General features: G+C 40.9%; 1 protein-coding gene across 5 annotated transcripts in view; it reads left to right on the top strand.

Moving 5' to 3' along the window:
• Nnt (nicotinamide nucleotide transhydrogenase) overlaps positions 1 to 27,814 on the top strand; it is a 110,204-nt gene that overhangs the window by 49,533 nt on the left and 32,857 nt on the right. For all 5 annotated transcript variants that reach the window (XM_052743326.1, XM_052743325.1, XM_052743328.1 and 2 more), the window contains exons 8-17: positions 13,559 to 13,692; positions 14,274 to 14,465; positions 15,028 to 15,181; positions 17,743 to 17,904; positions 18,977 to 19,087; positions 19,966 to 20,111; positions 22,321 to 22,516; positions 23,991 to 24,224; positions 25,300 to 25,460; positions 27,466 to 27,645. In XM_052743326.1, the coding sequence (XP_052599286.1) occupies positions 13,559 to 13,692; positions 14,274 to 14,465; positions 15,028 to 15,181; positions 17,743 to 17,904; positions 18,977 to 19,087; positions 19,966 to 20,111; positions 22,321 to 22,516; positions 23,991 to 24,224; positions 25,300 to 25,460; positions 27,466 to 27,645 (1,670 nt within the window). The remainder of the gene's footprint in view (positions 1 to 13,558; positions 13,693 to 14,273; positions 14,466 to 15,027; positions 15,182 to 17,742; positions 17,905 to 18,976; positions 19,088 to 19,965; positions 20,112 to 22,320; positions 22,517 to 23,990; positions 24,225 to 25,299; positions 25,461 to 27,465; positions 27,646 to 27,814) is intronic.

Genomic DNA, 27,814 nt, shown 5'->3' with positions numbered 1-27,814 from the left:
TCAAACTCCTAATAAAGAAATGGCAGTAATTTTGGCAAAGTATGTAGCTTTGTATTTGATTATAAAGCTACGAGTGATACAACTCAATACCTTTTAGGTAAACGTACCGGTCGTTGGACCTACCTGCATAGCTTGTTTTGAGACAGGGTCTTGCTGTATAGCCTAGATGGGCCTTGAATTTGTGATCCTCTTGCTTCAGCCTCCTAAGTGCTGGGATTACAAGATTACAGATGGCCGTTGGTTTTATTTATTTACAAGTGGTTTCTCCTCAGTGTATTTTATTTAGCAGGGTGTCAGCTGTGGGATAATCTTGAAGACTAGCTGAAGAGGTGTTGCTCATCGGCTTCACTGCCTTTCCTATTTTCTGAAGCCATGACCTTCACATTAAACTTGCAGGAAGTGTGTGGTCAGTGCATTGTCCCAGAACCTGCCTTCAAAGAGATGACTGGCTGAAATCCTGCAAATTGAGAGACAGATAGACAGACACACACACTGACACACACAGACACACAGACACACAGACACACACACACACACACATACACACACACACACACAGACACAGACACACAGAGAGAGAGAGGGAGAGAGAGAGAGAGAGAGAGAGAGAGAGAGAGAGAGAGAGAGAGAGACGAGAGAGAGAGAGAGAGAGAGAGAGAGAGAGAGAGAGAGAGAGAGAGAGGGAGAGAGAGAGAGAGAGAGACGAGAACACACTAGTTTAATTAGTATAGATTGTATGTGGACTGAAATAGTTGTGGAATGAGGTAATTGTTGTGCTGCCTCTTACTGGGTCAGGTGATGGGTTAAAGATGAGAATTTTATTTAATGCTAGTAGCTTCAGGATAGACTACTTATAGTCTCAGTGGTGCTGAATGCAGAGGAGAGAGCAACCAAGCTCCCTGTCTAGCCTCTGCTAGGTTTACTGTGGCAGAAACTACCTCTTTTACATTGAAAACTGTTCCTGATAATATCCCAATTAAAAACTCATGATCCGGGCTGTAGAGATTGCCTAGTGTGTGCAATGTCCGCCATGCAAGTGTGAGGACCCGAGTTTGGATTGCATGCACTGTCATCCAAGCCAGGTGTGGTGACGTGTGTGTGTATCTCCAGCACTGGAGGGGAAGGTCGGAGACAGGTGTATCTTGTGGAGGGTTGCTAGCAAATCAGTCTAGCCAAATGGCAGCTCCAGGTTCAGTGGGAGACCTTGTCTCAAAGAAAGAAGGAAGGTGGAGGGCAGCAGAGAAAGACACCTGATGTTGACCCCTGGCCTCCATACATGGCCTCCTCCCATGCCTGGGTGCATGCACCCACAGGCACACACTCACACATGCATGTATACAACACATATGTACATGAGCAGGCACATACTGCACACACAAAATAATAAAAACTCATGAAGACTGTGATTATATAGCTTTCCTGCTCTCCATTCCCTGTATTAGGTCTTGCTCTGTTCAATGTAATGGCCCACAGCTCCGGAAAGGTCTGAGATTTCATTTAATAATGGTGACTGGGTCTTGGTCCACTCAGGTTCCCAGTGTCATTAGATGAAGGCATCTAGATTGATCAAGGTTAGATCATAGCCCCTTACTACCAGTCACCCCTGTTATAAAGTTTATATCCTTGGTGATGTGCATATTGCCTTTCATTTTTATTGTTTTGATCCAAATTTAGCTTTTGGGTTTCATGTTAAACTTAGGTCTAACTGGTGTCTGCTGTCAGTCACGCTGGCCAGTTATTGCCTCTAATGACCCCGGATACTTGGATAACTTCACACACATTGCCTTTTCACTTTGCCACACCATCCCTGCTCTTTCCTGCCTTTGGAAGCCCCACTCCATTCCGTTGGCACCTCTTCCACAGTGGCTACCACAGCTTCCTGAGTCGTCGATATCTATTTTTCTGCACTCATAGCACCTTGCCTGTACTTCACCTCATGGCAGGACTCAGTCCCATCTTCCCTTCACTGTCCTGTCTTCCTGTGAGCACAGGACAAGTGTTCCAATCATCTCTGTCATGGTCATTGCTTGGCCTAGTGCTTTGAACACAATAGTGACTCCAAAGACATTGCTCAACTCATAATCCTGGGGGTCTTCATTAGGTTTTGGTTGGCATGGTCACTTTTATTTTTTCAAGGCGATCTAAAGAAAGCTCAAGATTACACTCCATTGGCTCACTTTTTTTTTTCTTGTAGGAACATTGTGGAAGGTAATTTAAGACTGGAAATTTAGCTTTCTTAAATTATTCAAAGCTAGGACATATGCCCAGTCTGCAATTTGAGGTGGCTAGTTAGACTTTTCAGGCACTGGAATCAGGAAGTAGTGGAGGGTGTGTTCAGGAACTGTGAAGTGTCTTGTCAGGAAGGAAGATATTCATTGATTATAAATTGTAATATCTTAGGCTATGTGTGCTTAGATTTGTTTTTAGACTTAATCCCAGTTAGGTAGCAGTATTTTTTGTGTTTATACCAGTTAGGGTCTATAAAATGTCCTTGACACAGGATATTTAAATCCTCCACGACTAGGGAAGGGTTGGGAAGGAGGTATTTCCTCTGATGGGACTCAACCTGAGATGTTGCAGCCTCTTGGAAAATCCACATCAATTCTGCATCTGATGCTGCCCATATATTTTTTGAATGCATTATTCATAGAATAGGATAACAGTTGGAAAAGATGACTTTCAGACCTGTGTTTTTAGGCAGGAGAATAATACAATAATAACAGACACTTGCCCATGGAATTCCACTGAGATCACTTTTGTTTCAAAATCGGTACAACGTTTTTCTAAAGTTAGAAGACTTTATCATTTAGAGTGTTCTTTCTTCTCTGCACATTTTGATTTTAGGAGTCAAAACTACACCAGGTAGGTCAGCGACTCCTAACATTTTAGAGAGTATATTACTTTTTTTTTCTGACTGTCTGATTCATATTTCATGCTCCTCTCCCTTCCACGTAGTTTATGACTCTATGGAATTTTAAAATATTGCTTCCACACTACCACTTGTTTTGAGAATCTTGAAAGACAGAGATAAATATTTCTTTGTTACAACATCAGGGATTGGTAACCACAGGCTTTCTCTTGGTAGCTTTCAACACAGATAGGGCCACTTGTCATCAGACAGAGGGTGCCAGAATTCTGGAGTTTTCTATTGCCATTTGTCAGTCTTGATTTCTTAGGGTGTGTCTGACACACTTCGTGAATTGCTGAGCCTCATGTAACTAATGTTCTGTTAGGAAAATTTATGCCACAGAGTTATATTCTGGCTTGGTCTGTTATTTCTCCAAAAGTGTGGTGCAAGATGGAGAAGTATTACGTGCTTCTCCCTGCCAGTCCCTGAGTTGAAAGGCTCGGGAGGTGAGACTACTTCCAGTGAAGAGCTACCATTAATGCCTTATCCTTATGACACAGCAGTTCTGAATTCCCAGTCCCTTCCATCTGCCCCATCCTTCCTTGCTAGGGGTCTGGCTCTCAATCCGCAATCTTTTCTGTAACCCATGAACCCAAGAGTGTAAAACTGCTTGATTATCGTAGAAATCTATTTTTTTGCCCACTTAACTTTACCAGGTGGTAGCTCTTATTCCCAAATCATGGGGTTTCAGACTAAGTGTTGCAAACACCATGATGAGGCTCTGAAGGCCACTGTGAAGGACACTGTCTCTCTTTTGAGGAGTGTGCATGGGGTTGTCACACATCAAGTGCATGCCGTGTCACACATCACTCTTATTTTCACTTTTTTTTTTGCTGAGACCAGTCACATGGTCCAAGCTATCTGTGAAGGAAGCTCGGAGTTCTTGTCTAGCCCTATGCCCAGGAATAAAGTAAGATTATATTAATTTGTTAAGCCTTCCACAGCAAAGTACAACTGACCAGGTAGCTTAAGCAACAGAAACTTATCTTCTCACTCGTTGGGGGTTCTAGAAATTTATGATCAAGTTGTTGGCAGGATTGGTCTCACCAAGACTGCTGTCCTTGGTTGAAGAAGGCCACCTTTCTCAGGCCTCTGTTCTCTGTGTGTATGCATCCCTGGTGTCACTTTTGATATTTAATTTCTTCTTCTTTAAGGATACCTATAAAGTTAGGCTCAGGCCCAGGGTTAATTCAGTCATATCTTTAACCGCCCTATCTCTAAATTCAGTCAGTTTCATAGGGGCTTAGGAATCAACATAAAAATTCAAAAAGAGGATATTAATGCATCCCTCAACTACTGTGGCAGAGTACCTTAGATCATGGTGGACCGGAAAGAGGTGAGGAGGACCGGTAGTGAGGGAGGCGAGGCCGAGAATGCTGTTTCTGCAGCCTTGTCCTCTGTGATCTGTTTTTCTCCAAGAAGCCCACGCATCTCCTGTTCTCTCCCAAATTTCAAAAACGTCATCCTATTATAAATCTATCAAGGGATTGGTCTGTTTATTAGGTCAATGTCCTCAGGATCTAGTCATTTCCCCAAATCCCAATTTCAATCAAACCCCAAATATGCAAGGCTATGGGGGATAGGTCATATTCAATCCGTAACAGTGCAAAATTTTTGCTAGACTGGCTCTTTCTTCCTTCTCCTCCTGTTTCTTTTCTTCTGATGGGGTGTCATATACTGCAGGCCGGCCTTGACCTTGCTCTGGAGCTGATGACTTGGTTGAATTCCTGATCCTCCTGCCTTCCTCTTCCAAGTGCTAAGATGGCAGGCATAGGCATGCCACCACACCCAGTTTATAATGACATTTCTTAGTATGTAAACCACTGATTGATGCTGGAACTATTTTCTTTACTGTTTTCAGTTAACATTAGTTAACACATGGTGTCACCTTGCCTTTAAGACTGTCCTCTGTGGTCCTTGTTGGTGAGGAATCTGTTTTGGTTTTGGGTAAGCAGGTTATATGGTTTATATTACACGTCTGGGAGGATGGGGTTAAATTTATCGTGCTGTGTTAAGGCAGACAGTTTTTCTTGAGCCTCTAATTTGATGCTTAACAGGCCAGGAAGTTAGGAATTTCCCCATGATTACATGTCATTGAGTAATTCCAGTAAATAATTCTCTGTGCTTTTTGGAATCATTATAAAAACTTGTGGTTAATCCATTTCATCTTGGTGTCTTTTTGTTCTTAATAGTTTTAGTGGCTTCTTCTTGATTCCTCTTCTCTCCTCTCCTCTCCTCTCCTCTCCTCTCCTCTCCTCTCCTCTCCTCTCCTCTCCTCTCCTCTCCTCTCCTTCTCCTCTCCTCCCCTGCCCTCCCCTCCCCTGCCCTCCCCTCCCCTCCCCTCCCCTCCCCTCCCCTCCCCCTGCCCCGTCCCACCTTCCTTCCCTCCTGCTCCCTCCTTGATCAAAGTTGCCTGTGAGGATTTGATTTTTTCCCCCCAATATGATAGGCTCTGAGAATTTTTTTGATTTTAGATGACCATGTTTGCTTTGATTTATTTAGAGAGGTCCATGACAAGATTTTCCGGTAAATAGACTTTTTTATTTAGTTTACCTGAAGTCACACTTTTGAATTTAGTGTTGTAGAGGAGCCAAGGACGTATTCTTTTGCTATCTGTCAGTAATACTGTTGAAGCTGTTTTCAGAAATGAGCAGCTTTTCTAGTAGCTTCTAATTTCAATGCTTTCAAACTCCATCTCAGTAGAAATTTATTGAGAAAGTCATGACTATGAAATGATTCTATAAGTTCATTAACACTTCAGAATAAATTTAAGATGAGCATAGTCTCAGCATACTCTCACGTCTGCAACCGCAGCACTCACACAGCAGAGGCCGGAGGATTACCAGCTCAGTGTCATCTTTGGCTGCATAGAAAGTTTGAGTCCAGCCTGAGCACCATGAGACTCTGACTCAAACACAGTTTGTATGAGTTACAGCCATACGTGCTGACAGTCAAAAATCAGGTCGTTTATAGAATGTACAGTTCCATTTATGGTGCAACACAGATTCAGGGAAGCCTTGCACTGACCCGAAACACTCTTGTTTATCTCATGCAACAGTTAATTGAACAGAAAATGACGTAATTGAAATTTTCAGTTGATTTACTTATTTATCTGGAGTGAAGTTTGAACCCAGGACCTCATGCATGCGGGGCAAGCGCTCTACCCCTGAGCTACAGCCCTGGCTAGATGAATGCTGCTTTTCTAGCAGAGAAAGGACTCCCTAATCTCCAGGTGCTCATCTCACTTAGCTCTGAATCCATGATAAACTACTATTTTTTTAAATCTATTTTAAAGTCTTCATTTAAAATTTAAAGTAGTTTAAAATTCAAAAGAGTTATAAAGGAGTATTTCCTTTCTGATTTGGCCTGTAGTGGGTCAGGCACCAAGTAGTTACCGCTGAGTCAGCGGATGCATGGACATCTGAGTGATGACTGTGAGCATTGATGTCTTACCATTGTCTTGGCAGAAGAATGGAAATAACTCCCCAATGGGGAGGAACTGAGTAACTTCACTAGAGGAACTCAATGTCCATGAACCAGGAAGGGCCAAAACAAAAAAAAATATATATATATTTCATGAAGGTTGTGTCAAATCTTTCACTCAGTTCCTATCTTGCCAGGAAATATGTAAATGATTTTCTCTCCTCGTTAATTTTTTTATATTTATTTATTTTTAGATGGGTGGTGTTTGGAAATGTAACAATGCTGGCCTGTTTGTAAATCCTATTTTTTTGTAGCTAAATGATTAAATTATTAACACTGGGCGTCAGAATGGAAAAGCCCAAGTGTACCTTGAAAAGCAAGAAACACCCAAGCCCTCTCCCAGACCTCTTACCCAGATTTCTGTTCGTCCCTCTGTTTCCTTCTGCATTGATATCTTAGAAAATCTGCAATTCTCCTTTTGCCTTTTATCCTTATTTGTCTTATCTTTATATTTGAGAGATTTTGCAGTGGATGTTGGACATTACTGTTACACAGTGTGAAAAGTCTGTATACATTTTCCCATTCTCCATCCTCTTTCTTCTGTTAGGTTGTCCTAAGCACAGCTCTGTAGGTTAGTTCACACTTTTTGGGTTGGTAAGGTAGGTAAGTTATCCTAAGTTATTCTAATATCTCTGGTAATAAATATCAAACCGTGTTCTTAACTTAAAGGAAGAGTTGGCTGTGATTATCCAGGAATACTTTACTTTTGTTCTTTTTAAACAAAAATACTATGAGGTGCTGGAGAAATATTACAAATAAGCATGAAGACTAAGGGTTCAGATCCTCAGCACTCATGTAAAGAGACAGCCTGGTACCATGTGCATCTATCATCCCAGTGCTGGTGGGGAGGAGACAGGGACTTCCGGGGCTTGCTGGCTAGTCAGCTTATGCAATCAACAAGCTGCAGGTTCATTGAGTGACTCTATTAAAAAAAGAAAGCAGGTGGAGATCAACAGAGGAAGACATCAGATGTTAACCTCTGCCATCTCCATGCAAGCATGTGCAACACCCCACCCCCATGTGTATACATGAGCACATACACATGCCGCGATCACATACCCAAAATGAAAAGGGCTATATGACTTTGGCTAGAGATGAAATAAAGCACATAGTAGAAAATAAAAATAACAGGTGGCCTCCTGGTTTAGCTAGAAGTACCGTTAACATTTTTATTCCTTTCTTTCTACCTTTGTTCAATTCATTGTAACAATGTTGGGATCAAGATGTTGCACATTTTTTCCACCATTCAGTATTATGTAGGTATTTGACGCAACCTGATGGTCATTAAGAACCCTGTCAACATGTCTTCCCGGTTTTGTAGAATTTTCTTTTTCAAATTCATACGCTAGTGCTGTTTACCCAGCATTGAAACTTTTGTCATTTCTGCTCCTCGTTAGTTAAAAACAATACTCTGATAACATTTTCTGCATAATTCCTATGTCTGCATTTTCATTTACTTCTCCAAACTAAAAGGTAAAACTAATGGAGGGGGTGAATTCCAGTACTTCTTTTTGCCAATTTACACACACCCAACAAATGATTTTCTTGATTTTGTTGTTCATAATCTCATCAAGAGATTGTCTAGTTAATTGTTGAATTTAAATATAAAGTATAATAATTTTTATTTATTAGCCTATATAAAGTGTACATTTCCATATGTATATATAATGTGTTTTGATCATATCACCTTTTTATTATCCACCCTTAGCCTTCTACCATCTGCTTTCTTTCCCGTCTCTATTCTTGTATTGTTTTTGACTCAGTTTGAGAAGCCAAAAAAATTTCTCAGTTTTCATACTTAATATTTTATAATCCTCCCGGGAGTGAACTTTTTAAAAAAAATTTATTACTGGTTTTTGAATTGATCATTTGTTTATATTATCAATTAACTATTAGCATCTTTTTTTAATGATTCAAAACCATTTTCTTTCTTTTTTTAAAAAAAATTATTTTATTTTTTAATTTAATTTAATTTTACATATCAGCCACGGATTCCCCTGTCCTCCCTCCTCCCTTGCCCCAGCCCACCCCCTATCCCCATCTCCTCCAGGGCAAGGACTCCCCTGGGGATTCTGCTCAGCCTGGTAGATTCAGTTGAGGCAGGTCCAGTCCCCTCCTCCCTTCACCCAGGCTGAGCAAAGTGTCCCTGCATAGGCCTGAGGTTCCAAACAGCAAGCTCATGCACTAAGGACAGGTCCCAGTCCCACTGCCTGGGGGCCTCCCAAACAGTTCAAGCTAATCAACTGTCTCACTTATCCAGAGGGCCTGATCCAGTTGGGGACTCTTCAGCTATTGGTTCATAGTTCATGTGTTTCCATTCGTTTGGCTATTTGTCCCTGTGCTTTTTCCAATCATGATCTTGACAGTTCTCGCTCATACAATCCCTCCTCTTTCTTGCCAATTGGACTCCTGGAGCTCCACATGGGGCCTGGCCATGGATCTCTTCATCTGCTTCCATCAGTCACTGGATGAGAGTTCTAGCACGACAGTTAAGGTGTTTGGCTGTCCGATCGCCAGAGTAGGTCAGTTCGGGCTGTCTCTCAACCACTGCCAGTAGTCTATTGTGGAGGTATCTTTGTGGATTTCTGGGGACCTCTCTAGCACTTTGCTTCTTCCTATTCCCATGGGGTCTTCATTTATCATGGTCTCTTTTTTCTTGTTTTCCCTCTCTGTTCTTGATCCAGCTGGGATCTCCTGCTCCCCTAAGCTCTCTTTCCCTCGATCCTTGTCCTTCATTACCCCCCATCACGTCCAGTTTGCTCATGTAGATCTCATCCATTTCTCTGTCGTTGGGCGATCCCTGTGTCTTAGGGCCCTCTTTTCTAGGTAGCCTCCCTGTAGTTGTGAGTAGCAGTCTAGTCATCCTTTGTTTTACATCTAGTATCCACCTATGAGTGAGTACATACCATGTTTGTCTTTCTGAGTCTGGGTTACCTCACTCAGGATGATTTTTTCCGTCTGCCTGCAAAACTCATGATGTCATTGTTTTTCTCTGCTGAGTAGTACTCCATTGTGTATATGTACCACATTTTATTTATCCATTCTTCAGTTGACGGGCATCTAGATTGTTTCCAGGTTCTGGCTATTACAAATAATGCTGCTATGAACATAGTTGAGCATGTGCCCTTGTGGTGTGGTTGAGCATTCCTTGGGTATATGCCCAAGGGTGGTATAACTGGGTCTTGGAGGAGATTGATTTCTGGTTTTCTAAGAAAGCGCCATATTGATTATTAGGAACTTTTTTTTTTTAATGATCAAAACCATTTTCTTTAATTTTTTTTTCAGTTCTTATTTGTGTGTGTGTGTGTGTGTGTGTGTGTGTGTGTGTGTGTGTGTGTGTGTAGGAGGAGGTCTTTGGATCCTTTAGAATTAGAGTTACAGGCAGTTGTGACCTGCCTGATGTGGGTGCTGGAAATCAATCTCAGGTCCTGTGCAAGAATAGCATGTGCTCTTAAATGTCCAGCCCTCTATTAAGATCTTAATATTTGTTTTTTAATTTTAATTTCTGTGAATTAAAATATTTTTTATTTACTGTCTTTTTGTTCCCCCCAAAGATTTATTTATCTGGGACAGGATCTCACTGTGTATGTTTTGTTGACCTGGAATTCTTTATGTGGACCAGTCTGGCCTTTAAAAAATTGTTTCTGGGGTGTGTGTGTGTGTGTGTGTGTACACAGGCATCCGGATACTCAAAGTGGCCAGAAGAGGGAGTTGGATCCCCTGGAGTTGGAATTACTTAAGTTGGTAGCTGGTGGTTTGTTTTTTTCTTTTTTGTAATTTTCCTTATTGTTTTAAATCTAGGAAATCCTTTTTTAAGTCCACAGACTAGAGAAAGATTCTAAAGTGTTTTACTTCCTTCTTTCTCTTTCTGAATCAATTCTCTTACAATTAACTATAATCTACCTAGATCTTAGTTAAAAATACAATGTTCAGTTTGAATAGCAAACTTCTCCCCTAAACCTAACTAAACCATTTATTGCCCCTTCTTTATTTTTTGATTCTGTGTTTATCACGCAGTTCCGTTTTTATCGTATTAGACTGTTATGCTGAGATACTATGTTGAAATCGTCTTCCCAGTCCTTCTCCATCTTGACCTATTCTTTTGAGGGTCAGCTCATTCGGAACACTGTTCACTATCCTGCTTCTCTTTTGGCTGTATTTTTTCCCAGTTCTGTTTTCAATTTTCATTTTTGCAGTTTCCAGAATAAAAAAAAGCTGATCCACATGTCAGGGCTTACAGGCAGCTGCACTGTTCTGTCCTTCATTGTACCCCCTCCCCCACCCTGTAGCCCTGACTGAGATTTCTTAATTTTAAAATTAGGACATTTGAGAGATAAGCAAAAGTACAGAGAAGAAAATAAATTAGTCTTACCACTTAAATATACTCTGATATTGGTGAATGCTATATGATGGAATTTATTGCAAGTTATGTAGTCTACAGATCACTTTCATATGCACATATAAAATAGGCATATGTATTTTAAACATATACACTCTGTTATGTGCTTTAAAAATATGATCAGTGACTGAACTTGAAAACTACCACTGAGCAAGACATCAAGTGGCCTAAATTTTTGGGCTCCTTAGAAAACATGAAGGGTACAATCCATCTTCTCTAATTTTATTTAGTCAACCTTTACATATTAAATTTGGCAACAGCTGACACAGCCTTAGAAAACACCTCTGCACACTGGTGTCTTGATATAACTTAGGTCATTTCGTTTTTATTATTGTTCTGCAATTCAATCACTTTTGAGACAGTTGTATATTATTTCACACTGAATACTTACTTAATGTAAGGACCATAGGGTATCACTAGAACCATTTGAAAATCTAGCCAGGTATGGGGACACATGCCTGTAATCCAAATACTCGTACAGTAGAGGTGTCAGGGTCAGGGGTTCAAGGCCAGCTCTAGCTACATAGTGTGTTTAAGATCCTCTGGGGACATCCTCCTCCCCCCTCAAAATATAACTTAAGTTATAGATAAGCCACAGAGGTATATTTTAAAAACATGAAATTTGGGTTAGCAATACAGATACAGAGGTCAAGCAATTGTTTACTATGCCCGAGGCCATGGATTCAACCTCTAGCACCAAACAAACAAGCAAAAAATCAAAAAGAAAAGAAATACTTGCAAGTCAACAACGCAGAGCACAGTTGGTGAGATGTCTCTAGGGGAAAGAGCACTTGCCACCAAATCTGATGACCGGGAGTTTGATCCCTGGGACTCACACAGTAGAAAGAGGGTGTACAAGACCTCCTCTTGTACACCTTGGCATTCAAATCCTCCCCACCCCTTATATATACACTTAAAAGTTTTTTTTTCCATCAGATGGAGATGAACATAAGAAAAAGGATCTAGCATTACCAGAGCAGAACAAACTAGTTAGATGCCGACTACGATTTGTGGCATCGGTAGCCACTGCTTGTGTTAGTCAGAAGCCAGAGAGGATCACCCCGCCTCTTAAACGGTTGTTGTAGGCCTGTGGGCCCAAGTCTGGAGGGTATAAAGAAGGTGGGAGTAAAAGCTGTAACAAGAAGGTGGCCGATTTAAGCAGCAGCTCGGCACCACAGGGTGGGACGGCGACGACAGCGCCCATCTGGAAGGTACAGGCGAGCACTTGAGAGCTCTGCCTCTGTGTGGGCGCAGCTGCCCGCGGTTCAGTTGCCAATCTCCGGGGAGTTGAGAAGTATGGGCTTCCTTCCGGGAAAAGTCCTGGATGTATGTGGTTTGCCTTCTCAGAGTCTCAAGGCCCAGGAAAATATTCAAGGTGCCTTGGTTTGCTACTTGGGGGACAGATTGGGGGAAAGGAATACTGCCAAGGAGTTTGGAAAACCACTGTAGCTACCAGAACTTCAGGCTGTTGACCGGGAGAAAATGCCTCTTGGTTCTTGCTCGTTTTTGGAGACTCAGAAGAGAGAACCATATCATTAAAGGGCTCTTCTGGTGGCTAGTCCAGTGTTGCTGAAGTGCATGGCCCAGAAGGGAAGCGAGGAGTGGGACATTAGAAAGAACTGATCACCCAGGGGGGAAAGGTCTTCAGGAGTAAGGACTTGGACTTTATCTTGTATGAAGTTTGTGCCAGAAGGATTGAGGTAACCCCAAACACCCACACATATCTTTATAATTATTTTCATGTGTATTACAACTAAACATTATTTTCCCTTCTGGAATTGTATGTATCTCAGTCAAGCGTTTTGATAACGAGATGATTTTTTTAATACAAATGTAATGTTTAACTGACACCAGTATATAAAAGACAGTATTTTTACTAAAAGCCTGTAAATATAAAATTGAAAATAAAAAAAAGGAGGGATAGAAATGAGGTTGCTGGTGTTCCGCTTTCATTCTACCAATCTTCCAAGTGCATTTCCTTCCTCCTTTGGTTCAAGCATTTGTTGGGATTTATCCTATATCGGAACTGGTGGTCCTCCCAAATTCACACATTGTGAATTTAAACCATGAAATACCGCATAGGCAGAATGAACCCCATGAGAACAGGGACCGCTGCTGTTTATCGACTTCTGCACTCCCAGCACCAGGTGTAGGTGGGATTGACTTTGTAGGCAGAGAGACAATCTCTGGGGATCCAAGTGCAGGAGTGCTTCCCCATCCTTTGGAGCCACGCAATGCCCCGTGTTTACTTCATGGCACTGGCTGCTCTCTTCTAGTTGCTATCCTGGGTTAAATTAAGGTGGGTAATGAATTGGAAAATCTGGTGACATTTGCTAAAAGGAATGGAAATATCCTATTTTGTAATTCACAAACTAGTACTGAATGTACTCTTGACATGTGTGACCTTTGTGAATTGTTCAGTCTGGGTGAACACATTTTCCATAATGGCTTATTTTTACGTATCCTTTTTTAAACAAGTCAGATCTCTCGGTAAATGGTCTTAGATAGAAGCCAGCTGGGAAGAGCATGGCTGAGATCGCTCAGGCCAAGCATGTGGTAAGGCTTGCTCGCCGGCTGAATGGTGCCCACTTTGCCTCCCACACAGACATCTTTGCCCCAAGTGGATGGCTGGTCTCCTGTGTGCTCTAGTCTTAGGAATATCTTGTAAAGAATTGGCTTTTCACAGAATCAAGCCTTGACTGCACAGAGACCACTGTAGCGCTTAGAAGAATGTACTAATTTGTACTGTGTTCTTTGATTTTTATCAGGTAAAAAAGCTCCCGTTTTATTTAGTAAGGAAATGATTGAATCAATGAAGGAAGGTTCAGTTGTTGTGGATTTAGCTGCTGAGGCTGGCGGAAACTTTGAAACCACTAAGCCGGGAGAACTTTATGTTCATAAGGTATACCAAGAAAACCTCTCTGCCTCTGTATTCTGATGTCTAGTGATTTGTGAGGTTCAAAAAATATTTTTACTAACTCTTTGAGAATTGGATACACAAATACAAAGTATTTGGATTGTGTTGACTACACACTCCTTCGCCCAAGGCTTCCTGGGTCCTATTCCCAGCCCCCAGTTGAGGATTTTACTTTTTCCTCCTTTTTAAATTTCTTTTAGAGTGCTGGGTGGGGATCAAACCCAGGGCCTCACGCATGCTAGGCAAGTACTCTTCCACAGAGCTGTACCCCAAGTCCTCTGTAAGGGCTGTTTATTCCTTTTAAGTATTTGGAGAAACTGAAGTCAGAAAGTTAAAAAAAAATTCCATAATTTAAAAAGATTTAAAAATGGACATAATTAAAGCTCACTTTGAAATGTGAATTTATGTTTGTAAGTATGTGTGTGTGTGTACGTAAAGATATATATATGTAAAGATAGGTGCTTTCTAAACTGAGCTTTAGCTGTGCATGAGAATTGGCATTGAGCATTGAGAGAGAATGTAAGGGTAGGGGACTGACTTTTGTGACAATATGATTTTTCATTTAGGGAGTTACTCATATTGGCTACACGGACCTTCCCAGCCGGATGGCTACTCAAGCCAGCACTCTGTATTCCAACAACATCACCAAACTCCTGAAGGCCATCAGCCCTGACAAGGATCACTTTTATTTTGAAGTGAAGGATGATTTTGACTTTGGTACAATGAGTCATGTCATTCGAGGAACTGTAGTGATGAAGGTAGGATGATCCTCTTCGCCTGTGTTCTTACTGTCACTTGGATTTAGGGTCCCTGTTCACGGAAGAACCCTGTTTTGGAACAGAGATGTATTGTATTAAAGCATTGGCATGCCAGTGGAAATGGTTTCAAAATAGAGAATAATTTAAGGAAAGTATTTCAAAGACTCAAGTATGTATAATCACTGAAAATATACATCACTTTTGAAAACCAGAAACAGAAATTTAATACAGTAGAAATGAATTATTCTCTAATGTATTTACTTTTCAGGGTTTGATGAGCACTCTTCTATATATGCCCCAGACATATAAAAATTATATCTATCTATCTATCTATCTATCTATCTATCTATCTATCTATCTCTAACACTATACACTTACATACCCATTTTGTAAATTATATGAATTTACATTAAAATAAAATACATACATTATTATACACATACATTAATATACATTAAAATCATATTTACCACAAAAGTTTTTTTCAATGTGAGCTGTCTTCTCTAAGTCCTTTTGAACTGCCAACTTGACTTTGAAAATATTATTTTCTAATATTTGTTAGGATGGCAATGTGATTTTCCCAGCTCCTACACCAAAAAATATCCCTGAAGAAGCCCCCGTAAAGAAGAAGACTGTGGCTGAACTGGAAGCAGAGAAAGCAGGCACTGTTTCAATGTACACGAAGACCCTGACCACGGCATCCGTGTACACGGCAGGTGAGGATGACATTTATTAAGACTCAGCACTAACTGAGTTTTGTATGCAGTACGCTAATTGTCATGATTAATAAATGGAATACTGTTGCTATTCTTTAGATTCTGTTATACGGGGCCTGATAGGTCTGACTCAATCATATGTTACCTGTTCCTCCTCTGTGGACTTGGAGATTGCATTGATTACCCAAAATTTCACAGGCATTTTGTTAAGTACTGGAGTGAAGGCATGTGAAAGAACATCTAAGGCATTAATGCATTTTACAGAAAACAACTTCAGTCTAGTCATTGATACTACCTGTATCAAAGCTATTGAGTAGCGGTGTCAGAGTGTGCTGATGTTAAATGTGTGTTTATCTCTTTAAGATCTTTTTGTGCTTTGTAAAACACTAGTTGTGGCTATCTATAATTGGGTAAGACTGGGGAACCAAATGCTTGTTTGAAATATAAGGGCTAGCCTTGGATATTAGACTAATATTCTAAGTTACCTACTAAGAAACTTTAATATTTTAATTGTGATTTCTCTCTTTATAACTGATCACAAGTTCTTTTGGCTTTTTAAGACTCATCTTTCTGAAATCACTAAAGAATTACTTTAAAATAGTGAGACATGTTCTTTCTAGCTAGGTATGGTGAGGGGCTGCCATGTGGGTATTTGATTGGGAATTGCTCTCTTCCTCATAGAAGGAATGAAACATGTTTAGATCTGCTTTGTGTCAAAGCCAAAACAAAACAAAAGCAAACTATAACGAATTAAGGGAACAGCAGCAGGCACACAGGATTCTTGTAGGCTCAGCATTCCCAGAGTTCCCATGTGAGCCCAGATGTTTCAAAGCTAAATGTGTAACTCTCCTTGAATAAAGAGCAAGGCTCAGCAAGACGACTGAAGAGCTTTTGCTGGTACACGTTGTGAGGAGATGGGGTAGTGTCCCTACTTGCACTCACTTGTTAAAAAAAAAAAAAAAGGAAATAAGATGATTGCATTGTTCATGGGGTGTTTTCTAAGCAGGACTGTGAACCTCCATTTCTCTTTGAGGTGCAGAAGAAAAGGGATCAGGGCATATGTGGTGATTTTTTTTCTGAGATTTCTGTCGTAATTATTGAGGTGCAAAGCATTTCTGCTAGCGGATTAAAGGGTTGATAAGAAAGCCTTCTTATGTGTGATATGATTTGTGTCTTTGTCCATGATGAGGCACTGTGGATTTTGCTGAGTTATTACTTTCTGACTAATATGACCCCGATAGAAGCTAGCATTTAATGAACATCCGGCATTGTGCTGCATGCTTCATATACCTTAGTTCGTTTATGCCTTATAAAAACTCAGTAATGTGGGGATATTGTCATATTCTTTTTTTTTTTTAGATAAAGACACTGAGGGTTAATAATATTATGGATGAGGACATTGAAACACAGAGAGGCCCATATCATGTCTAAGATCAATCACTAGCAAGCAGCAGAATGAGTTATTTGAAGTAGGCTATCTGACTTGAGAAAATATGCCTAATCATAACCCTATATTGAGTATCTTATCAGGAACTGGAAAGCCACAACATTTATCTGACTCTCCAGACACTTAACAAGCCGTGTGTTGGAACTTTTGAAATACTGAATATGAGTAGGAAAATCTACATTAAGAATAGTCAACTTCAAGTAAAATTAATGTCCACTTACGGCTGTTCCTTTAGCTGTGCCACTGATAAAGCAATAGCTCCTGCTGAGAACCCAAGGCCCCGTATTCAGGGAAGGGTGCTTCCAGCTCCCCCGTAGCCCAGTGTCTCTCTTTTTACCGACCACTAGGTAACCCTTTCTTCTGTTGCAGAACAGCCGTCCACATGTTTGTTATTAAGGAAGGTGATAATTAAAGATGTATGTTCAGAGCTGACTGTTTGTATTCTGCACATTCTTAATTTAATTTGTAGTCCCCCCCCCTTTTCCTTTGTAAAACTCTGTTTGCTGACTTGGTGTTGAGGCTGGAGCTGACTGCCCTGGCCAGCAGTCCAGTCCAGATTCAGGCGCAATTGCAAAATTTCTATCCTGGGTGGGTGGAAACCATATGTTTCGGGGAGGTGCAGGAGTGAATGAGATCCTTCCTGGTCTTTGAAAACCTCTCTTGCTGAGCCACTACTGAGAGTGACATAAAATTGGCCTCAGAAAGGTCCTGTCTTATAAAGGTTATGTCCTGCCTGAGTAGAAAGTGTTTTGTAGCTCCTCTGTAGGCTTGTAATTTTGGAATAAAAATGCTTGTATAAATAATGTGACACTGTCAGTAAACGTTAAAACAGAGAAGAGGACAAAGTTAGGCACAGGGAAATGTGACTCATAAATATTACTGGATCTTTGCATTTCATTTGGGGCCGGGGTGGTCAGTTAAGGTAGATTTTGTCCATAATCTCCCTTACATCTTAATGGTCAAATGTCTTAAAGATCTGCTGGTTGTTGGCAGGGGAACAGAATTTAAGACATTGACTATTCTGTAGTGTGTGTGTGTGTGTGTGTGTGTGTGTATGTACTTTTAATTTTACTGAGGTCATTCAGGCCATCTCACTTTCTCTCTCTTCCTCTAGGTCTCACCGGGATGCTGGGTTTGGGCATTGTGGCCCCCAATCTAGCCTTTTCTCAGATGGTGACCACTTTTGGCCTGGCCGGCATTATTGGTTACCACACTGTCTGGGGAGTGACCCCTGCTCTCCACTCACCCCTGATGTCTGTAACTAATGCGATCTCAGGTTTGTTCTTTGCTTCTTTTGTTCTTTGCTCTTGGTCTGTCATAGGCTTCTCCGCTCTAGGAGTAGTTTCAGGGAACTTTATAAAGCCCATTTTCAAATCATGACTCCTGGTGTCTACGGCAGTTATTGTAGTGACTTGGGATTCCCAAGGGTGGGTGGACTTGTCAAGTAGGAGGCCATAGAATATGTCAGCCCATCCTGTGTTCCCATTTCCAGCAGTGTGGATCCATTCATATTTCTTCCAATTATCATGTACTTTAAGGGAAGGATTCCACTGATGAAATTTAAAAACCAGAGGGTGTTTCACAGAATCAGTTGCAACACCCTCTAGGGTCTCTTCTTAGAATCAGCTAAATATTCAGTCTAGCAAGGCTATAGTAGGCTGTGTATGGCTTTGGTTGACCATGTTGGTTAGGGACAAGGAACCAGGTTGCTAGGGAATGGTACCAGGCATCTTCCTTTGGTGAGCGTTTTTATAGCAGTGCACGTGGCTACAAGGAGCTGTTCTCTTTGACCTCCAGCAATGGCTTAGATGTGAGGGAATGAGACCTATCTGAGTAGCCAACATGATTGAGCTCGAGATTATCTCTTGAAATGTCCTAGGCATAGCCCCTAGGATTTCTGCAGGGAGCACACCCAATTTCAAAAAGTGCTGCATACAGGAAAGCTCAGATTGGTGGCAACCTGATCAATATCTATAGATCATGATTAGTTCTTTGTAGTTTGATTGCAAGGTCTCTATTCAAAGTCACATTTCTCTATAAGCAGTGCTTTAGTGACATTGCTGACTTGCCTTGATGAGAACATTGTTAGAAGAAAGTTGAAGGTCAGGTCCTTATACCAAAGGATGCAAGGTTTGTTAACCTTTGCCCACAATAATACTTCAAGTAAGAAAGATGCACAGGCGTGTTGTCAACAGTTTTGATCAGGAAGATTGCTCTTACCAATTTAACGAAGATGTAAGAAGGCTGTCTTGTCTTTTGATAGTGGATCCTGATGTGACAAGCATTTCGGTTATTACATTGGATTTTGGAGAGGGTACTTATTTACCATGTTGATGCTTTCTTTCTAGGGTTGACCGCAGTTGGTGGATTGGCATTGATGGGAGGGCATCTTTATCCTTCCACAACTTCCCAGAGTCTTGCCGCTCTTGCTACATTCATCTCGTCAGTCAACATTGCAGGTAGGAGGAAGAAGAAAGCTCAGACTGCTGTTTTTGGTGCCATAGGAAGCAAATACCAAGTCATAGAAAGTAGACTTTCTGAGTTTAAGCGTGAAACTGTACCTTTAAAAATGACTTCTCTCAGACCACAAATGTTCCTTTTGAAGGAAAGTCAAATATTTTGCCTCTCTGTAATGGTTAGAAGCTGTATTGATAAAGAACCAATCCCTCCATACCTTCAACCACTCAATGATGTCTTGCTAGAAGCTAACTGGAAAACTGTGGAATGCACAGCATTAAATTATGTTGACTTCTGCTATCACCGTGACATCTCTGAATAAGTACAACTGCAGATAAAATTTTAGTCATTTGCCTTATCACAACGTTGTTTGTTCCTGAAAACTGAAAGGCTAGCACATCACTCATGTATGACACTCATTTGATGCTATTTTATATCTAAAAATTCCTTAATCTGTCCAAGAAACCTGGTGTCTATTGATGCAGCATTTTTCCCTTTATTATTTGTTACAGAGTTTGACAAACAGAGTAACCTAGCAGAGAAAAATACTGACTTTTGATCCTTTGTATTTTCAAGCCTTTAAATGGCTGTTTACTTTGAGTCATGCAGAAACAGCAGGCCCTGCATTCTGATAGCAAGCTTTCTTCTTAACTGTGTTGAGGGTTCTCCATACTTCTTCCTTCCTAAGGGAACTGGTTTTAATCATAGAATGTCTTTTGTTTTTTGAGGGTCAAAAAAAAATTACTTAAAATAATATTGGTCACTTTATGATAGTTGGTGATAAAGAAATACTTGATAAGGATGTTGTAGCATATGAAAAAGAGTCATGCTGTCCTGTGTGATACCGTTTGCTGTTTTGTGTTTCTCTTGTTTCAATAAGGTGGCTTTCTGGTGACTCAGAGAATGCTGGACATGTTCAAGCGACCCACAGATCCTCCAGAATACAATTACCTGTACCTGCTCCCTGGTGGCACTTTTGTGGGTGGCTATTTCGCTGCCCTCTACAGTGGCTATAACATTGAAGAGGTAAGAGACCTTTGAGAGTTTTTGTTTCTGCTACTGTGTCTTTCTCCCTTTGAGTATTAACGTCACTAGCAGAATTCAGACTATCAAGAGTATGCAAGCTCTGCCAGCAAATACAGCAGTAACCTGGAAACGTCCTGTTCAAACGGAACATTCTGATGTCCTAAGGACCAGGAGCTGATGTCTGCTTACTTGTTCGTTTTAAGTTTTTCATGTGTAGAAATTGTACTTTCCTTGTGTGTCTGTCTGGATGGTGGTAAGGAGATAGTGAAGTAACCAGCAATCAATTTGAAAATGTTTATACTTTCCTCCTCCACAATTATAACACAGTTTTTTTTTTATAACAAAACATGTTTATAACAAAAGACATTATGCAATACACTTATGAAAATATAGAGTTACTGTGAGTTCGAGGCCAGCCTGGGCTACCAAGTGAGTTCCAGGACAGGCGCAAAGCTACACAGAGAAACCCTGTCTCGAAAAACCAAAAAAAAAAAAAAAAAGAAGTATGGGTTGATTCAAGTTGTAAGAGCTAATTAGTAGTAAGCCTAAGCTATTGGCCAATCATTTATATTAATAAAAAAAAAAGAAAATATAGAGTTAAAAGAACTTCTTTGATGCATTTTATCCTTTTATTATTATTTTATGTGTATGGGTTTTTTACTTGCATACATGTCTGTGCACATGCATTCCTGGTGCCCCAAGAGGTCAGAAGAAGCAGTTAGATCCCCCGTTATTAGAGTTACAGTCTGTGTCTAGCCACGGTGTGGGTGCTGGGAATTGAACCCAGGTCCTCTGTAAGAGCAGCCAGTGCTCTTAACCCTTAAGCCATCTCTCCAGCCCCCAAGAATTTAAAATTTTTATGTTGTAGGGCAGTGGTGCTCAACCTTCCTAATGCTGTGACCCTTTAATACATTTGCAGTTCCTCATGTGGTGACCCCCCCAACTGTAAAATTATTTTTGTTATTGCTTCATAACTGTATTTTTGCTACTGTTACGAATTGTAATGTATGTGTCTGCGTGTTTCGATGGTGTTGGGTGACCCCTGTGAAAGGGTCATTCAACCCCAGGGGTTGTGACCCACAGGTTGAGAACCACTGTTGTAGGGGCTAGGACGGTAGCATGGTTGGTAAAGTGCTTGTTGTATAAGCATGAAGACATGAATTGGACCCCTAAAAAGTGTGTGGAAAAAAACTGGATGTGGTACTGTGCATGCTTGTAATCCTGGCCCTGGGGAGGTAGAGACGGGCAGGTCCCTGGAGGTAAATAGCTTGCCCATTGAGCTCCGGGAATGTGAGAAACCCCAAAGAACAAGGTGGAGTGGCCCCTGAGAAAGGATAGGTGAGGTCATCCTCTGACCTACGTACACAAACATGTATGCGCACACACACACACACATACACACACACACACACACACACACACACACACACACACACACACACACAGAGAGAGAGTTGTATGCTGTAAAATAAGAAAAGAATGATCAGATGTGAACTTAGAAAGTTCCCAGGTGAACTATAAAACAAGCGAGGCTTTCTTGTGAGTTATGTGTTTTACATTTCTTTCCCGTGAACGCCACTGGATTGCAACTTTTCTGACAGCAGGAAAATCAGGTCTCCCTTGGTGTCTTCTGTGCTCCCAATATCGGTGTTACCGGAATAACGAGATCTTTATTTGAGCAGAGTTGAAGCCGTAGTCGAGAGACTCAAGTCTGAACTCCAGGTTTGCTGCTTAGTGATCTGACCTTGGAGGAATTATATAACCCCCCAAAGCTTCACTTCTCCCTTTTATAAAGTGAGGATAATGGTTCTTTCCTCATGTGGCTTTCATGAGACTGTTACAGTAGAGCTAAGGAACAATTTGTGGTACCAGTGACATGGATAGCCTATTCTATAGCATTTGGACATTTAGTGTTTTAAAATCTAACAATAACCCCATTTAATTTAGATACCTTTATATATTTGTGTACACTAGCAAATCCAGAAGAAACCAATTTGTATAAATGGCATTATTATAAATACAATATAAAGTACATAATGTATTCCTAATGGATAGGAAAATATTTTGAAATGTTAACGGAAGAGTTCAGGTCTGTCGACGGTCTGAATTTAAATTGTCCTTAGAGAATCGTGTTCTACAAGAGTGGTCTTCCCTGAGCCAGCAGACTGAAGCTTTTAATAATCTCCTTTCTCTTTTTTCCTTTGAAAAGATCATGTACCTGGGCTCAGGCTTGTGCTGTGTTGGTGCCCTGGGCGGCCTTTCCACTCAGGGAACAGCGCGACTGGGCAACGCCTTGGGCATGATTGGGGTTGCAGGAGGTCTAGCAGCCACTCTTGGAGGCCTGAAACCAGATCCACAACTGTTAGCCCAGATGTCTGGAGCGATGGCCATGGGCGGTACCATCGGTAAGCACGGGTGGGCTTCTGCCTTCGGATGCACTCATGACCTTCATATATCTGAAGAGAACAAGGCTCAGAGATTTCAGATTAAAAAAAACATTAACATTGGGGATAGATTTTGAGCAATGCATTGTTAGGAAGATTGCTCCTTGGGTAAACACCACATAGCTTGTTTTTATTCAAATACCGACATTTTAGAACATGGGAAAGTGTGTCAACTGAGTTAGAGTGGGATTAAAGAATATCCCATGTGGACGAAGTTCTTATTTTCCTTTATTGATTATAGGGTGGGGAATTGGGACACTTATATATGTAGGCTCATCTCTTGTTCTGCTGGTTATAAACAGCATTAGACTCTGTTCTTAAATGTTAAACATTCAAATACCATGCAACGGAGTAGAAAAACCACTGTTTGAATTTTCTCTAGTAGTGTACTGGCGCTCTTGTCAAATTTTCAGGAATGTTGTGAGCTGGTTTTAAAATAAAGTCATTATTAAAAATTAAATAGGGGCTGGAGAGCTGCTGCGTTGGTTAAGAGTTCTCGCTGCTCTTCCAGAGGACCCAAGTTCACTTCCCAGCACCCATGTTAGGGACCTCACAACTAACTATAGCTCCAGGTCCAGGGGGATCTGATGCTCTCTTCTGGCCTCCATAAGTACCTACACAGAACACACACACACACACACACACACACACACACACACACACACACACACACACACGCAAATTGTATATTTTATTACTTGAAGGTTGTGCATTCATCTTTATATAAACTCTTATGTGCTCCCTTCCCTTCTGTGAGCTGGCTGTTAAATATTTCCCAGCAGAGGGTTTGCTTTGGGCTACCTTTTATACTTCCTCAGGAAAGCTGTGGGTCCTTTTGAGACAATCCCAAGAAAGACATTTGGAGGAGAATGGTTGCACTGTGGGCTCACGGTGGGAAATTGCTTACACATGACCTTCAACAAGCACCCTGATCCCCACTCCTGCTTCTGTCTACTTACTGCAACTGTGAAAACCCTTCACAATTAGAGAGTTCATTACCTGGAATTCTTCTTTAGTTTTGGCCTTAGCTCCACTTACCTGAAAACCCAAGCTTAATTTTATTTCCTCAAAATTCCGTCTGTTAATTATATGCACAGGTGCATTGGCTATAGAGAGGAGAGCCTGGAATACTCACTCAGTGGGAAACCATAGGCGGACCTAACTGGAGCTTTAAGTAGCCTTCACAAGCTTCTGTCCAGGGGAGTATATGGGGTTTCTGAGAAGCAGAGTCGATGCTGTTATTTGATGTTGGTTAGATGAGGCGAGATAACGAGGTATTTTGACATGATGTGTCTATAGCCAGTGTTTTTCCTCTACCCTGTTCGTGTGGGAGCATTCTGGGAAGCAGGCAATGCTCATTCGTGACAGTGATGCAAACCCCGCTTTCCGAAGGTCTGTCAAATTTAATGTCTCTTTGACCTTGGTTTTCCAATAGGCTTGGCGATTGCGAAGCGCATCCAGATCTCTGACTTGCCTCAGCTGGTCGCTGCTTTCCACAGTTTGGTGGGTTTGGCGGCAGTACTTACTTGCATGGCTGAGTACATTGTAGAATACCCACATTTTGCAATGGATGCAACGTCCAATTTCACCAAGATTGTGGCCTACCTTGGCACTTACATCGGTGGAGTCACCTTTAGTGGGTCTCTTGTTGCCTATGGAAAATTGCAGGGTAAGTGATTTGATGTAACACACAGGTAAATATCCATCACTCAGGGTATCCGTGGGTTGGTTTCAATTTTAGAAAACCCTTTCGCAGTAGAAACTGTCAGGAGAAGGGATTTGTATAGCACTCAGACAACATGTAAAAGATTTCCCCTCAAAAAGATAATCAGCTTTAATTCTTAGAGGTTCTAAGCTTTGTGACAATTTCCTCTGCTAATAGTAGAAATGAGTACAGAGAAATCTGTAGACACTAAGGGATAGTTGATCATATGTATGACCAAAATAGCACCTCCATGGCCTTTGCTTGGAGGTGTCTATATATTGTCTGCAGAAATGAACTTGTGATTCCTAGAATAGAGAGACGCTTATTATCCAACAAGTTTGGTTAATGGAACTCATTCTGAAGAACAGCACGTTTTAGCACTCTGCCGTGGCAAATTTTACTGTTGCGATGTGGAATCATGCAAATGGAAGCAGAAGGAAAAATCCAGAGAGCCTCTGTGCAGTGTGGTCCCAAACGAGTCCCTAGAGAAAGTCGTTTATGATGTAAAAATATGGTTTTGCCTCTGAATAATTAAGTTATTAAATGGGGAAACGTCCATGAAACATAAAAAAAAAGTCACAAGTGAATTTCAAGTCTCATTCTTGTCTCAGGCTTTTTCTTTAGAACGAGCTAACGGGGGTTCTTCTCCCTTGGGCTTGGTTGATAGCACTGGAAATGCTAATGTTCCAGAACTCTGTATTGAAGTTGAAAATAAACAAAACCACACTTAACAACTCCTGTGCTGGTCATACAGGAAAAAAAAAAATCAATTTTTAAGATTCCATGACAGAGTAAAGAAATTATGTGGTCAGAGTAGGGAGAAGACCAGTTAAGTTGAGCCATATGTTCTTGTCTCTGCTAATGTGTGTTAGGTGTAGAACTTTTAACATGCCTTTATGTGTCCTGTCTGCTGCTGAAAGTGCTGTCTGAAGTGCCACATTATTATTCTGATATTAAATTTTGGTAATTTAGAATTAAGTGACCTGCGGGGTTTCCCATGACACACTCTGGGTTCTGAGTAGCATCTGCTTTGGCCCAGGTATTCTGAAATCAGCCCCTCTGCTGCTACCCGGAAGGCACGCGCTCAATGCAGGCTTACTGGCTGCTAGTGTGGGGGGAATAATTCCATTCATGGCCGACCCCAGCTTTACCACTGGCATCACCTGTCTGGGCTCCGTGTCTGCGCTCTCTACTCTCATGGTAAGTCCCCGGAGTCGGAGAAGCACATACCTAGAGAGGAGCTGGGAGTATATCGTTAGACTACAATCTGGTCATGTTTTCGTCTCTTCAAGATCCTTGAGGGAATAAACGTGTCTAACAGCTACATGCTCACCATTTTAGAATGTAGAAAGTTTAAAAAGGACGAGAAGAAAATCATGTCCTCTTAACTGACTGTTTGTAAGTTGTCACATCTGACACCTTTTTGTGCTCTGGATTTTTCACTGTTAATGTGCTGGTGGACAGGAATTTTAAAAGCCAAACATTTACACTCTGTTTTAACACCTACTAAATAACAAGTCCTACAAACAATACTTTGGAGTTTGTATAATATGTGTAAGGCGGTCACAGCTTGTAAGTTGCCCTCACATCCCCTGGAAGAGTTGATACGGAATCCAATAATTATGTAAAATCAATTGCAGTAAATAAACCCAGTGTACTCGCTGAGAGAGTCCATCATTTCATGGGTTTTTTTCTTCCCACTCCTATCTGATTTTTGCATATAATATATTGATATAAACAGAGATTCTGTCTCTGTGTTAGTTTGACATTTTATTAGTGCAGGATACTATTACATGGAATTCTGTTATTCACAATTGCATCTTCACATTCCTCTAGACTGGTTTGTAGTTTATAGATGGCCTTTACATTTTAAGTTGAGAAAATATTTATAGCACCTAGTACAGAGTTAGCTATCTAGTAATTTCTTATTAAATACGAACTCTTTGATTCAGAAACACAAGATCTGTAGTATACAATAGGCACTTATTCATGAGTGATCATACAGTTAGGCCATGGGTCAGTACAGACATGTTAGATCACAGAAAAGGGACTTGAAATTCTGTCTTTGTGTGCTTTATAGTCCAGTTTTCTTCTGTCTTATCTGGTGATGATTTTTTTGTATTTTTTTTATTATAAATAATTTTTTTTTGTATTTTTAATCTAATCGAGCAGAAGTCTTCAAAAGTCCCTGTAATCAAACCTATAATATAGAAATTTAAATTTTAAAGAATTATTACTTTTGAGGAATGGTGAATATATTTAAAAGGAACTTATTGTCAGTATGAAAATGTCCCCATAACACAAAGGATATTTTAATAGCCTTTGGCTTATATACTCTCGTAGAAATAAAACATAAGAATGGAGGGGTATATGGAATAAATAGTAAAGATCTGCCCCCCCCCCCCCATCCCTTTTACTTTCTTGTATTTAACAACTTTGAATTGCATCATGGACATTGCTAATGATGTTTTTTTACACATTGGATTCTGTTGTATTTATGTAGAGTATTGATAACCATTCACAATTTAATTTACATTTTTTTTTGTATTATTTATTTTTGTTTGGGGGCAGCTAACTTGGTTAGACTGAAAGTTTCAGATTCTTGCTCTTATGGTACAGCCACTGAAACCTCTTGTTACTCTATCCTTAGAATTGCCTGGAGTCTGACCCAGAGTTTTAAGTACCTGCTAGAGAGTTGGGTAGTGTTTGGACACAGCAGTTGGGGCTCCTTCAGATCATTTTAGCCTGCTGCTCTGTAGGATTGCCTTTGTTACTTTTCAGCTGTCTTTGTCTCTCAAACCATGCCCTCTGGATCGTCAGACAAGTAAGACTGTGGACTGATGGCCTTAGTTTTATGTCTTCCACTTGATACCAGCAAGGGCCTGACTTCAATCTAAATCCTTCAAGAGCTGGGGCATTCACTTGGTATCCTTTCATTTTTCCTAGCGGAGACTCCTTTCCAGTTTCTGCCCATGTTCATCCCTACTTTTATTTAGGGAATTTTGGGGGTGGCGGTGACTAATGTTCATAGTTGCTATGTCGATGAGAGAGTTGGTCACATGGGGGAGTTGGTCGTCACCAGAAGTAGAACTTCTGTGGAAAATACATCAGTTAGAAAATTGGGATGATTAAGAACCGAGATGCTGACTGTCAGAGATTTGATTGCATACGTTCACTTGGGGTTCTGCTTTGGTTTTCTCGCTAGGGGGTGACGTTGACAGCTGCCATTGGGGGCGCTGACATGCCTGTTGTCATCACTGTGCTGAACAGCTACTCGGGCTGGGCCCTGTGTGCCGAGGGCTTCCTGCTCAACAACAACCTGCTGACCATCGTGGGCGCACTTATCGGCTCCTCTGGTGCGATCTTGTCATACATCATGTGTGTGGTAAGGAAACACATGCGGAAGGGAACGGAAATGATCTCCTGGAGACAAGGATGTGCTTGTTATTTCTTCTATTTGCAGTAAAAAGAAATCTATTGGTTTTGATTGTTTTCAGTAGAAATATGAGGCTTTTTGGAGCAAATTTCTGAGATCATTTTAAAGATATTCAACT

Source organism: Peromyscus californicus, unplaced genomic scaffold (assembly GCF_007827085.1).
Source record: "Peromyscus californicus insignis strain IS unplaced genomic scaffold, ASM782708v3 Scaffold_18__1_contigs__length_77618521, whole genome shotgun sequence".
In the NCBI taxonomy this organism is placed as follows: domain Eukaryota; kingdom Metazoa; phylum Chordata; class Mammalia; order Rodentia; family Cricetidae; genus Peromyscus; species Peromyscus californicus.
The sequence above is the reverse complement of the archived record's forward strand: the minus strand, read 5'-3'. Positions and strand labels throughout refer to the sequence as shown.